Here is a 14,364-nt window from a genome sequence, read left to right as displayed (position 1 = left end):
GTAACAACTCAACACGTGTGATGCTTTGGTGAGACTCAAAAAAATGGAGGTGATAGTGAGAGTGATTTAGAGGTGAAGACGGAAGGACGAATAAAAAGAATACAAGGCAAGGAGAAAGGGAGAATATGGAGCAAGATGAGGAAATATGAAAGCGAGATATGGGCAGAGCTTGGCTGGTTGAATAGTAGGGTGTGTGAATATGATAAAAGGCCCCTTTAGCTAATTCCATGTGGGGAAAACAAACCCATATTAAAACAGCATTTTGCACACAGCAGGGATGCAAATCCAACCCCGTATAATGCCAACTCTGCGCTAATTGCTGCTTGCGGTGTTCTAAACGAGACTACAATTACCGGACCCCTACAATGGAGGCCGGCTTTTTGCCGTGGCCATGTGGAAAGCACTTGGGGGGCTAAATTATAGGTATGTGGCGACAAGGGCCCGCTGTGGCCCCAGCGAGACCTCGGTAAGCGGGCTGAGGGGTGGATCAGTTTGGTCAAGTCCAGCCGGTAATGGAGGGCTTTTTACCGGGCCACGCGCCCATCTGGCCAACACTGGGGGCTAAATTGTGACAAGGCAGCGTGCGCGCGCGTGTGTGTGTGTGTGTGTGTGTGTGTGTGTATATATATACGTGGTGTATCAGCATAAGGTAATTAAGATGCGTTTACTGTCTATTTAGACAGCTGCTAATGGGCTGACAGCGATACAGCCGCTCTGCACCACAGATACTAATCTATACAGCATGACCAAGATGGAGAGATGCAGAGAAAATACATTTGAATAATGTGTATTATCAGTCCTCCAACTGCAATATGTGCAATTTGCTTAAAATTCTGCCAAAAAAAAAACCTGAATCTGAACAAAATCTGAACAAATTTGGGTATAATGATACAGTATTAACACCTACATTGCTAGTAATATAACAAAACCCTTAAAACAGGATTTTCACTCTCTACTGGTAACACACATTCAGACACACACACACTTGTGGGCTGAGGGACGGGGCCCACTGGTGAGTGCTTTGGCATCCTAATTTCAGTCTGTCTCTCCATCTCTCTGTGCCAGTTGTTGTGGCGATGGGAAACCAAAAGCTGTCACATATTTAATGGGACGGGGGGGGGGGGAATAGAGGGAGGACAGGTGGATCGGGGGTCAGTGGCAATGGAGGAGACACTGCTGCTAAATAGGGGGGAGTTAAAGGGAGGACAATGGGCCTCATTCACTGATATGTGCATAGAGATGTTATTACATTGCGAACATAATACGGGCACACGCTAAATTACCGTTGGATTCACGACACCTGCAGACAGGACAAATTTTTTTTTTTATCACGTTAGTGAATCAGAGTCATTAGTGAGTCCACTACTTGCAACAAAGATATTGCAAAGTCTCTATAGGGAAATAGGTTTACTTTATTAATGAGTTGCCTCTTTTGGTTCTTGTTTTGTGTCTCTTTGTAGTCGTTAAGGATCTCTCTGTGGTTGTGTCCATTTGTGGCCATTTTATGTCGCTTTGTAGTTGTTTTAGTGTCACTTGATGCTGCTCCTTTGGCCTCAGTTAAAACCTCTTTGCAGGGAGCCAAAATATTCTCTGTGCAGGACAAAACGTGTTCCTGAAGTCAGAAGAGCGGGTGAGTATGTGACTGAAAAACAGAATGAAGTAGAGCCTGTCACCAAAGCTCTTATTCAGGTGCCATTACAGAGTGCTTGCCTTATAATTGAGTCCCACTTATATTTCAGCCAATAGTGTAAACAGAGAAGAGAGACTGACAAACTAAAGTGGATAACAAAAGTATCTCTAGTAACTCAAAAAAAAGCACTGTCAACTTTTAAAAATACTAAAATGCAATGAAAATCAATCAGATCAGGAGCCGGCATCAATAACAAACAATGGCCCTATAATGAAGTGACCAGCTGTGAAGCCTGTAATGTTTATCACTTCATATGAAACTTATTCTCACTCTCTGTCTCTCTCCATGCCTCCCTCCCTCCCTCCCTTCTTCTATCCATACTTCTCTCCATCACTCTCTGACAGACCCGCTAATCACTGAGACCAATGGCTTGGAGTTGATCTGCCCAAATGGAGCTACACCAGCTAACATCCCTCCGTCCTACACCCAAACCCCCATCTCTCTCCCTTTATCCGTCCGTTTAGCCAGTATGCATATCCATCAGCTCAGCCGAGCATCCCGGCCAGCAAAGCGAGCCAGACCCCCCCCCCACACACACACACACACACGCACACACATTAAGAGATGGGGAGGCAGACAGGCCAGGTAAACAAACATCACACAGCCCAATGGTTCATCTAATGTTGCATGACTTGACTGCTAGCGACACACACCGCTGAAAACGAGTCCAGGACCACCTAAAGCCAGAACGAGTTGTGTTTACCAAAGTGGGAGGATGGACGGATGGAGGCAGAGGGGCAAGGGCAGGTCAAAGAAAGAGGAGAGGTGTATTTAAAAGAATAGAAGGAGAGAGGCAAAGGTAGCAGGAGTTAAAGGGGGTGTTCAGGCCCATGTTGATACGTTTGGCAGGTTCAGTGGGCTGCGGGGGTGCAACAGGATGCACTCGTTCTGGTATGAGATATACAAAAGAAGTAAGTTGGAAAATATCTAAAGCCAAAGTCAGTTCAAACTGGAACTACTGCCTCACTGATGTTTGCCTCCATCAACCAGTCCATGTTGCAGTTAACATCCATGTCTGTCCAAAACGTCATAATTTCAAAATTTATCCAATTAGACATTTGTTTGAAATGATCTTAATTAGCATATGAATTATTGAGTTAAGGACTAAAACTTGTTTTGTGACATCCAAGTGACTTTTGACCACCACATTCTTGTAGGTTCAACTATGAGAGCGAGTGAACTTTAGAGCCAATTTTGAAGGAAAAAGTGGAAATTGCCGACGAGAATTGGACTGACATGAGGTCACAGTGACTTTGACCTTTGAACTTCAAAATCTAATCAGTTCTTCCTTCATTCCAAGTGGACGTTTGTGCAAAAATGTAAGAAATTCCCTTAAAGCATCCTGATATTTTGCGTTCATGAGAATGGACCGGAAAAAACAACTGAAAAAATAATGCCTCCGGCTGTTGCTGACGAGGAGAAGATACCATTTTGTGGGTTTTTTTTCCCTTTGCAGTGAAAAACACTGGATTTCTAAAAAAAAAAAAATATGCTGCGGCCAACTGTCTGATATTTCAAGTTTGTGGCTCTGGTGTTGGCAATTAAAACAATTACTGAGTCCCTACCAAGACAACCACTGATTAACCTAAACCTATATCTGCTTTACATTGTGTCTATTTAATAGGAACTTTTATGTAAATGGTTTGTATCTGCCTGAATCAATAATTTAACTTAAAGGGTTTGTTGCTCTAACGGTTGTCAGATGAACTCAGGAGGTTTATAAAAATGAGTTCGACACAATTGACGGAACATCTATGCCTAACAGGTACTGTTTGTTTGCATGTGTGTTTGTGTGTGTGTGTGTGTAAATGGGTTCACTGTACAGATTTGTATACATTTTTGTTTTTGTTCTGCGTTTAAGGCTCATATGGAAGATATGCAAGATGACATACGTATGAAAATTATTGTATAACAGTGTTAGAAAAAAAGTAACACACAAACAAAGAGATGGAAGGTTAGACCGATGGATGCATGGACAGGTGTGAAGATTAAAAAGGACCATGATGGAGATGTGGAGTGAGCAGCAGAGGTTGAAGTGACGGTGGAAGGAAGGTGGCGTAAGGATAAAGTCAAAAGGATGAAGTGAGGTAAAAACAAAGTTGCCTGGTGATGCAAGGCTTTGAACACAGGGGAAAAAACAACAAAGCCATTAGAGCTCAGAGGGTGAGGAATAAAGCAAGACGCCAGGAGACATGATCTTCAGCTGGGCCTGCTGAGCGCTAGGAGCCAGGCGGACCAGCGTCTGGGCGGGGACAGGCTAACATCAAGGTTAGCCATGTGTGCTAATGTGGCTGACAAGCGTCCCCTCCATATGCACACTCTGGCTAATGGCAAATGCGTTAGCGCTGCCTATACACACCCCGACACACACACACACACACACACACACACACACACACACACACACACACACACAGAGACGGACACACAACCGTTCAACCCGCCAAATGCCTTTTGCTTGAATTCACATGCAAATTTGTGTCGCTCTGTGTGTGTGTGTGTGTGTGTGTGTGTGTGTGTGTGTGTGTGTGTGTGTGTGTGTGTGTGTGTGTGTGTGTGTGTGTGTGTGTGTGTGTGAAATGCTCAAGCACTTCGACGGACATGATCTGCCATTAGCATCAAGGCGGATTTCAATAATTCTGGAAAAATACACACAGTCCTGTAATTTTCCCCCTCTCTCATTTCTCAGTGATGCGGATGTGTGTGTGTGTGTGTGTGTGTGTGTGTGTGTGTGTGTGTGTGTGTGTGTGTGTGTGTGTGTGGGGGGGGGGGGGGGTTCGAGAATGAGAGAATGACACGCTTGGAGACAGAGCGGGGGAGAGAGGGTCAGATAGAGAGACAGAGATGAAGACGGAGAGAGGGGAGGGGAGGAGAGACGAGGAAAGACAAGGGAAACATTTTGCCTGTCATTGGGCGCAAATAGCAGAGCGGCAAAACTGATGGTAATTGGGTCTTCGATGGGCTGAAGGAAACCCACCGTAGCATTCTGAAAATGGCCGACTAATGTGGTTTGAGGGAGGGAGAAAGACGGATTGTGACAAGAGCTGGTGGCACACATGCACACACACACACACACACACATAGCTCAAGCACACATTCACATCTGTGGGCCTTTTTTGTTGTTGGTTCAAGCATGACCTACTTTGATCCAGCTTTCTGTCAGAGAAAAAGTTGCGAGGAAGTGCTGGTGGGATTAGCCAATTAACCAATAAATCAATCAACACGAAGATAAGAACTCTTTGGGGAATCGATCCAATTGGTTTGAAGCCTTGAAGCAAGAAATATTTTGTTTTGGACAAAACAAGCAGTTTGAGGAACTTCCTTTGGCTCTGAGAAGTTAAGGTGTGCATTTTTGATATATTAACTGATTCTTTGGAGGCTGAATGAAAAAACTTAAAAAAAAAAAATGGAAGACCGATCAATACCAAAATGAGTTGCAGCCCGAAAGGGGAAACTTACCCTCCACTTTGCCATTCTTCGACAGGGTCTTGACCAGTGAGATGTATTTGCTGGGATCCAGACCAACTGACGAGTCCTTACGACTCCTAAAGAAAGAGACAAAGAGGGGGAGAAAAAAAAAAAAAAAATGAATTCCACTTGAAGAAATGCAACTCATCTATCGTACACTCTCCTGTTGGACTTCAGTCTGATGAGGTGGTGAGTGAAAAGAAGGAAACAAGGGAGGAAGGGGAAGAGTTTCCTCTGTGTTAGCCGGTCAACGACGCGGCGGGACTCGCTGCATTAATGTCTCCCCTAATACCACTCCAGGTTAAACTTTAATGGCTTACTACCGGTTCGCAGTGCTACCTAGTGTGTGCGTGTCCTGCTTCACTCACATTTCCCTCTTCAGGTTGAGCGCCTCCTCCGCGTTGTCGTGGCGGCAGCACAGGTTGATGAGGGTGGCGTAGCCGCCGGCTGTCATCATCTCCTCGTTCTCCTGCTTCAGCTCAAGGGCGCGCTGCAGGTTCTGATCGGACAACAAAAAGTCTCAGAAGAAAAACACTCAAGCAGAGCAACTACTTTTAAAAAAAAAAAAAAAAAAGAGAGAAGGGGTTTTGTGAGAGTGAGGCCTCCGAACAAGTCCTACCTCTTCAGCGCAGAGAGCCTGGATGGCTTGTTTGAGGATGCTGCCTAAAGGCTCGTTCTCCGCTTTCAGCTCGGCCAGTTTCTTCTCAAGAGCAAACACCCTACCATCAGTTCCCTGATGGAGACAGAGAGGTGTTAAACACATGTACATGACCGAAACATACAAACATGTGTAGATTTGCTTGTCCTTATAGACACAAAGTATGTGTTATGCATGAACACTTATCTCTCCAGAAAGGAGTTCCTTTTTATGGTTAAATAATACAGATGAAATATATACTCGTATAAAATCTTACACATTAAAAGAAACTTATGAGGCAAACTGTAGTTGTTCTATTCATTCCTCTTTTTTTCTTTTCTTTTGCACATCAAATTCAAATGTGAAGCAAAGGTCAAAATTTCCAAAAAAGATAAACATACACATTAAAAATTTACAAGGTTGCATTTCATAGCAATTTTAACATTTGTACGCATTTTTCCACACTTTGCTACTTACAGGGACACGGGGAAAAGCTGACATGGAGCCATTGTACACTCGGTCTTTGGGGTCCACCAAAGCAACCACATCCTGAAACAAACACACAGTTAATATTCGACACCTACATTAGAGCAACTGTACTACATATTGTGCCTTTGGCTGTTGAGTGTGTCAACTCTAGTGATGCTTTTCTCAAGTGACTCAATAATCTTAAAGTTAAATGATCAAAGTGAGTGATACTAAATTTGGGAATATCCAAATATCTTAGATCCGGCTCTGTACCTTGATGAGCTCTGGGACGTGGTAGGACTCCAGAAGGTTCTTGATGCCTCTGTAGATGTTTCCTGAAATGGTTATGTTCTGAAGAGAAACAAGAGGCAGAAAGCAATGATCAGCTCACCAAATGCAACAGGTTCAATAGGATTTTCTTGGGGGGTTTTTTATGCTGGGTTCAAAACAATTAAATCCAACTCTAATGGCTTCACTTAAAAGCTGTCACAGACCTTGTGTTTGACCTTGTGGCGAAACAATTGATGAAAATAAAGCTGCATTTGGGTGCTTTTGGAAAGACTTGACTCTTTCAACAGGAGAACATACAAACAACAAACATAAACCAGGAGCTCATTTTAATTCAAACAGGAAAATGTTGAGGTTTATTTTGCTAAATTGTGACTCCTGGTTTCCAAAAGATAAGTGTTTGTCGTGTAGTTCTGCTCTCTGGTAAATACACACTGTTCTTCAATAACCAATATATGATTATTATGAAGGGCTCACTAAAACAAATGATCAATCCTACCTGAATAAAAGTTAACAGACTGCTTACTGATAACAGAGCTTTTTTTAGTGTCTGTAAACTCCATATGATCCTGAGTAAGATGATGAAAGATTTAATTTTATGTGAGGATAATTCTAAAATGGTTACTGCATTGTTGTTTTTTTACAACTTGACCTTTCATCGAATCCCCATTTGACCAGGAAACCATTTTACAAAACTCCAAACAGCCAGTTGAGACGTGACCTTTAGCCAAAAGTGTAAAACATGATTTAATATTCCAAAACATGTCTGGGTGTCCCAACTCAAACCTTCACTCTTCAGAAATGGAGCGCGGGGAGGAGGTCATGTATCCTGTAGTGTGTGTGTGTGTGTGTGTGTGTGTGTGTGTGTGTGTGTGTGTGTGTGTGTGTGTGTCTGTGTGTGTATCGTGAATAATCCCAGTCTGATTACACGCTGCAAATCATCTCAGATCAGAGTGAGTAAGCTCCTTTAAAGCGGGACAGTTATGAATGAACTGGATATATAGTATAATAGTGTATGAATGTGTGCTTGTTTTCAGTAACCCAACATCAGTGTGTGTGTGTGTGTGTGTGTGTGTGTGTGTGTGTGTGTGTGTGTGTGTGTGTGTGTGTGTGTGTGTATACCTGAGCCTTTAGTTGATTGAAGTATTTCCGCAGTTTGTCTTCCTGTGCTTGCACCTCCACGTCCGACATGCTGTCCATCAAATTGTACAGAAAGAAAGATGCCGCTTCTGGAGGGGACAGAAACAAACAAACAAACAAACAAACACACACACAGTTAGCAGTTGTCTTGGGATTTCATTTGCCACCGTGTCAGTCACTGCATCCATTTGTGCATTTATACTATTTTTCTGTAACCTCTGCAGAGTGTGTGTTTGTGTTTCTTTTCTGCTGACAGAGGCTGCTTTTGGGCCCTAGTGTGAGTGAATGTGCGACAGCTGGCAGTGACAGCTTCCCCCTACTCCAACCCTCTCACACACACACTCACACACACGTACGCAGATGTCGTCTAATGGGATGTGACATGGATAACAGTCTCCATCGCTCCCACCAGCACAAACACCAGTTCCAGCACTGGGGACTCTCTGTGACACACACACTGACACGGAGCGACATTAACGCTTCACACACACACACACACACACACACACACACTGCCAGACTGGGGACGCTGCTCAGCAGTAACACACACAAACACAAACACTTTTAACTACTCAGCGCTCTGTCAGCAGACAGGCTCTATTTCCTCAGACGGAGAGAGCAGGTCTTTAACACACACACACACACACACACACACACACACACACAAGAACCTGGACATTAACTCACACAGGCTGCATGACGAGGAGTGGGCCGGTCAGCAGTATTTTGCTACTGAGACACTGAACATAAACACACACAAACACTTCCACACTGGGCATCTTTCTGTCATCTGAATTATAGTTGGAAGCTGACTGAGACTGCAGTCTGAAAGTTTGAATTCTGATACGTGATAGATGACACACACACACACACACACACAGGCTCCCTACCTTCTTTTGTTTTCACACACACACACACACACACACACACACACACACACACACACACACACACACACACACACACACACACACACACAGACAGACAGACAGACAGACAGAGACACATATATATATATATATATATATATATATATATATATATATATATGAATGTCCTGACTTGCCGGGGGTAGAAATGTTTCCTTACCAGAGGCCTTGGTGTTTTCTTTGGAGAAGCGCTCGTCTTTGAACAAGAGCTCAGTAATCTGGGAAAATAAAGAATAGGATAAATAAATACAAACACCAACACACACTGGCACTTTACTTTACCAGTATTACTTTAAACAAAAAAGTAGAAAAGTGGAAAACAGGTAAGATCATCACCACCACAGAAAGTGTTGGGGGATAAGTGGTGTGACAGACAATCACACAATTAATTGTTTTTGTTTTTATTACAAAACATCTTACCTAAAACTGAACCTTGAGGGTGAAGAAAGCATCTTTAACTCAACTAAAATAGCCATCCTAAATAACTTCTTTATTTATATGCTCAGTGTGCCTCATGGAATTTTGAATAAAAGGCAGCAGATGGTATTTGTCATATTCTATATTCTTCAATAACATAACTCAGTATGTAGCAGTTTTGTTCTGAGGAACAATACATACTGTATACTGTATACATATACTGTATAGACAGCTCAAGATTCTGCTCATGCCTTAAACACTTGAAACAGTTTTGATCATTTTTTATAAAGTCTTTTTTTTTTAGAATTTCTTTAACATGTAGTCTCTTTTTCTTATTTTTCAGCTACTACCGTTTTTAGAATCCTGCTGGTTCCGTATATCATTCTCGAGACACTCAAACAATGTGGGCACAATCACTTCTTACCTTCACCATGCTCTCCACATCAGACGACCTGCAGGGGGCAGTAAAGGACAAGACATGAGCACCCAGTCCTCATGCACCACCAGCAGGTTAACAAGACTCCAACGTGTCAGGGTAAATGTGCAATTTGCTCATAAGTGAGGGTACGATTTGCTTTTATGTCACAAAACATTAAAAGGAAATGAAAATACATCTCTTTAGAAAAAGCACCTCCACTATAAAAACTTCCAACATGGATTTTTTCTCCCCTTCCATGTCTTTTCAGTGTTATTTCAAGCCAAATAAAACTCTGTTCCTGCCATTTTTCCTGATAAATGATCCCTCTAAAGTTGTCAGATCACAATATTGCGAAATGTCTCGGGAATAAACTCTCTTTACTATTGATTGCTTGTACTGTCAGTGAACTTTGTAATGTTGGTGAACTATGGATATTAATCGTATTTGTAGTTGCACTTATTTCAATACTGAGAATATAATGGTAGTTTTAAAAAAATAAAATAACCTATTTTATCCATTTCTATAAGATTTTCCCTTTTTTGGAATTCAAAATACACTTCACAAATATTTGAAATGAATTACTTTAGTTGACTTAATTATCTGACAGCAAATTGGTTTTGATACAAGTAACCATAATCCTGACACACGTGCCATAGCTACTGAATTGACAGTGTAGTACAATACGACAAGAGAGAGCGTCAGATTTTTTTGAGTTTGACACTCTCAATCCAACAGCACAAGAGAGGAGAGACGGCAGTACAAAAGCCTGGGAAGCCACAAAAGACACACACACTCACTCTCACACTCACACTCACACACACACACACACACACACACACACACACACACACACACACTAAATGATGACAACGTGTGACATTTCTGGCGTTGTCAGCTAGTTGGTGGAGAGGAGGAGAGAGAAGAAGAGGTCTTTAATGATTAAATTATCCCCTGACCTTGTCTTTGACAGGGGCAGGTCCCGCATTGCAATGACACGGCGCTCAAACACACACACACACACACACACACACACACACGCATGCACACACACACTCCCCAAGTGACAAGCCCAATTATGACCCTGTCAGGCAACCTAACAGTCAGAAAAGTGTGTGGGTGTGTGTATGTGTGTGTTAATGCAATGAGAGCAAAGCAAATTGAGGAGAGGGAGCGAATTCAGATGCAATAAAAAAAGGACGGACAAACAATTTGTGAATACACTGACTCTAAATATTTTTTTAAAAGCGCACACACACGCACACATAGAAGACATTCCAATTTTAGCGCAAAGATCTGGTAATCTATATGCATTTGGGGTTTTAAAATAAGCTTAAACTCAATTTGCAATGATGCATTTCCTTTTACTACCCCTGTTTTCATTAAAGAATAGAAAAATAAACCACATAATCTTTACTTGAACCATTATATTAAAGAAATCATTTAAATCCAGTGAGTTAGTTAACACATCACTTACAAAAATGGATGTATTGGCTTAATGGAAAGTTCAAAGTCAAGCTCAACTGAGTGGATTTGGCCTTTTTAGTGGAAGAAATAACTTTGTTCCCTGTAGACAACTCAGCGTTTTTCTCTGACTCACCTCCAGCCTCACTCAGGGGCCGGAGTGTTTTCATGTGGGTGTGTAGTGCTAAACTGTAAATATTCATAAACACCCCTTCAACAAAAGCCCACGGGTCAGACCTGGTCCTAAGGCTAACTCTGTGTGTGTGTGTGTGTGTGTGTGTGTGTGTGTGTGTGTGTGTGTGTGTGTGTGTGTGTGTGTGTGTGTGTGTGTGTGTGTGTGTGTGTGTGTGTGAGAGAGAGATCAGTACTGGGGTCCGGGTATCAGGGCCAGTGGTTGGCATCTGCTAATTTACATATCTCCCACGGTGCTTTGGGGCGAGAGCTGAGCGTTGACTGCCTCCATATGTATGAGGCAGTCGTGTAAGTATATGTGTGTGTGATGGGAGTGTTTTTCCCTGCAGCTGCCTACACACACACACACACACACACACACACACGCACACACGCTGTAGAGTGTGTGATAGGCTGCACATGTCATCGTCATAACATATGCCGCTGTGACCTCCATAGTGCTACAGGCCGCCCTGAAACCCCCGTCAGGAGTTAGGAAGCAAAATATGGAGAAATATGGAATATCAAATGATCTAGAAGACATTAAGACTTAAATAGACAACGGGTTAATTGACTCACTTTTTGAAGCCCAGGATGAGGCTGGCGCGGAAAACACTGAGGTCCATGGACTGGCAGGAGGGATCAGACACTGGAACAAAGAGAGGAGACGGATAGATAAGTGACAAAAGGGAAAGAAAGAGTCTTCATGTGGACTGATCAGGGTGGCTTTTTTCCATTTTTGATTATTCTACTAATTATCTTTTGGAATGGGTAAAAAGGGCAGTGGTGGGAAACTGATAAATAAATTAATCTTTTAATCTACAAAATGTCAAAAATGGCCATGAACAGTTTCCGCTGCCAAAGGTCGCATCTTTAAATTGTTTGATTTATGTTACCAGAAAAAAGTCAAAATTGTTCGATTTATAGTGATCAAAAACAACAACAAAAAAGAAACAGTAACGGGCTTTTTTTTGCTTGATGAACTTGTTGGAGTAAGCTTTTTGAGGCTGTGCTGTGTTAATGTCAATATTGCATAGTGGAGAGAAATATGTGAAAACTGTTCTTAAATGAGGGAAATCCATTGGGGACACTGAAACAGAGCGATGTATATAAGAAAACGATGTGGATGTTTGAGACTAAAACGAGATGAAAGACAGAAAACAGGAAGAGTCATCCATTATTTAACAGCCTTCTCCATCCCGTCCCTCTGCCAGCCGAGGCGCCTCTCGTTCTCGCTCTCTTTACATATTCACACAGACTAATCTCTTAAAAGGCCTGATGAGGACAGAGGAGTAAGTGGGCAAATGTGAGAGAGGGCGAGCGTGTGTGTGTCTGTGTGTGTGTGTGTGTGTGTGTGTGTGTGTGTGTGTGTGTGTAACGCTGGTCCAATTAGCCCACAGGCAAAGCGCCGATTTTTATGATGATGGATGCTCAAGATGCAGTGGAGCTTCTTTGGAAAGTTTCAGTGTGAGTGTGCGTGTCTGGTGTGTGTGTGTGTGTGTGTGTGTGTGTGTGTGTGTGTGTGTGTGTGTGTGTGTGTGTGTGTGTGTGTGTGTGTGTGTGGACTTACATATGGTGTAGAGTTCGGCCAGGTTGCTAACAGCCAGAGAGCGAACCTCTGAAGACAAGAAGCTCTCCGAATCCAAAGAGATTCCTGCATCCTGAACATAGAAAAATCAACTTTATGTCAGCAAAAACCTTTTTAATGCACATTGCCCAGATCTGAACAAACATACATACAGACACACGAACACACACGAACACACACACAGACTTATGGATCACCTTGAGGGCCTGTTTAGCTGCTTCCATGCTGGGGAAGACGGGGATGACGTAGTTGGATAAAGTCTCCAGATCAGGACACAACTCGAGCTCCTGCATGCCCTTCACCACCTCAACTACACCTACGACACACACACACACACACACGTAAAGCAATTAACATACATTTTTTGTCCATGAAGAAGTTTGATCGCAGAGAGTGACAAATCTTAATGAAACTTGTGTCAACAGACAAAACAATAACCGAAAAATGTGTATGATATCAGGGCTGTAATTAACAGATATCTTTTACATTCTTTATCTAGAAAAAAGCAGAAAGTAGTGAAAAGGGACTCGGAATCCAAGTTGACGTCCTCAAACAACAAAAGGATACTCAATTTAATATGATATGACACACAATAAAGCAACAAACCCAAACATTTTCAGAAGCTGTAACAAGTGTGGTTTTGGTATTTGTACTAAATTACTTTGATAATAAATAATAAATTGAAATGTTGCTTTTTTTCACCCGTAGACTTCTCATCCAAATAATTATTTCAGCTTTATTCCATATCGTCTTTATAATGCAAGTTGAATAAGTTTGCGATGTAATAAACAATATTTGGATCAATAATCAAAACATAACAGTACAAGATTATCTTCTTGCATGTGCATTCAAGAAACTCAGGAAAACAACTATTTGGGCCGAGCAAACCCTTTTTGTTTGACTGTTTTAATTCAATCACATGCTTCACTTTTACAGAAACACAAACAATTTCCTCCACTCACGCTCATGCACAGGCCTGGAGCTGTGTAGGCACTTTTTTTAAATATGGGTCCGAGGAATGAGCTGGCACATACTTTCTCTCACCCCTTCAGTTAAATCGCTAGGCACCAACACACACACACAGACACACACACACACACACACACACACACAAACACACACACACCCTCCATCAACAAAATGCTAATGGCCGCCTCCCTCTCCACCTTGGACTGGAGGATGTGTTTACACAAACACGCACTCGGCCCTGAAGTGGACTCTTGCACCATCACCCTGCTCTCCAGCAGAGCCCTGAGGTCCTGCCACAGGGAAGGAGGCCCAAACAGCCACATGCATATGGAACAGCCACACATGCGCTCTCCAAATGCCTGCAAGTGTGTGTGTGTGTGTGTGTGTGTGTGTGTGTGTGTGTGTGTGTGTGTGTGTGTGTGTGTGAGGAGAAACTGCAGCACTTTGCATATGTCTGGGAGCGTGCCCTTGAAGGACATGCACCTAAATGAGGGCATGAGCTGGTCCCCGTGTGTGTGTGTGTGTGTGTGTGTGTGTGTGTGTGTGTGTGTGTGTGTTCATTCTCAGCGAGTGTTGCTATGCGCTTTGAGCTCCATCTATATGCTATAAATGACCACATCCAGTGCACCAATACACCTTGTGCCCATGCGGACCTCAGCAAACTACCCTAAAGTGCTTCCTTGAGTTGACACACCTCAAGATGCTGTGTGTATTTACTCT

The 14,364-nt window shown here is 42.7% G+C and overlaps 1 protein-coding gene across 1 annotated transcript in view; it reads right to left on the bottom strand.

The window, feature by feature from the left end:
• lrpprc (leucine-rich pentatricopeptide repeat containing) overlaps positions 1 to 14,364 on the bottom strand; it is a 56,022-nt gene that overhangs the window by 31,562 nt on the left and 10,096 nt on the right. Inside the window, exons 12-22 of the mRNA XM_054599957.1 lie at positions 12,873 to 12,991; positions 12,658 to 12,748; positions 11,667 to 11,736; positions 9,462 to 9,489; positions 8,781 to 8,838; positions 7,674 to 7,780; positions 6,537 to 6,614; positions 6,273 to 6,344; positions 5,778 to 5,891; positions 5,527 to 5,657; positions 5,150 to 5,235 (exon numbers count right to left, since the gene is read on the bottom strand). Coding sequence (XP_054455932.1) covers positions 5,150 to 5,235; positions 5,527 to 5,657; positions 5,778 to 5,891; positions 6,273 to 6,344; positions 6,537 to 6,614; positions 7,674 to 7,780; positions 8,781 to 8,838; positions 9,462 to 9,489; positions 11,667 to 11,736; positions 12,658 to 12,748; positions 12,873 to 12,991 — 954 coding nt within the window. The remainder of the gene's footprint in view (positions 1 to 5,149; positions 5,236 to 5,526; positions 5,658 to 5,777; positions 5,892 to 6,272; positions 6,345 to 6,536; positions 6,615 to 7,673; positions 7,781 to 8,780; positions 8,839 to 9,461; positions 9,490 to 11,666; positions 11,737 to 12,657; positions 12,749 to 12,872; positions 12,992 to 14,364) is intronic.

Source organism: Anoplopoma fimbria, chromosome 6, assembly GCF_027596085.1.
Source record: "Anoplopoma fimbria isolate UVic2021 breed Golden Eagle Sablefish chromosome 6, Afim_UVic_2022, whole genome shotgun sequence".
NCBI classification, from domain to species: domain Eukaryota; kingdom Metazoa; phylum Chordata; class Actinopteri; order Perciformes; family Anoplopomatidae; genus Anoplopoma; species Anoplopoma fimbria.
Note: the sequence above shows the minus strand (reverse complement) of the source record. Positions and strands in the feature narration are given on the sequence as shown.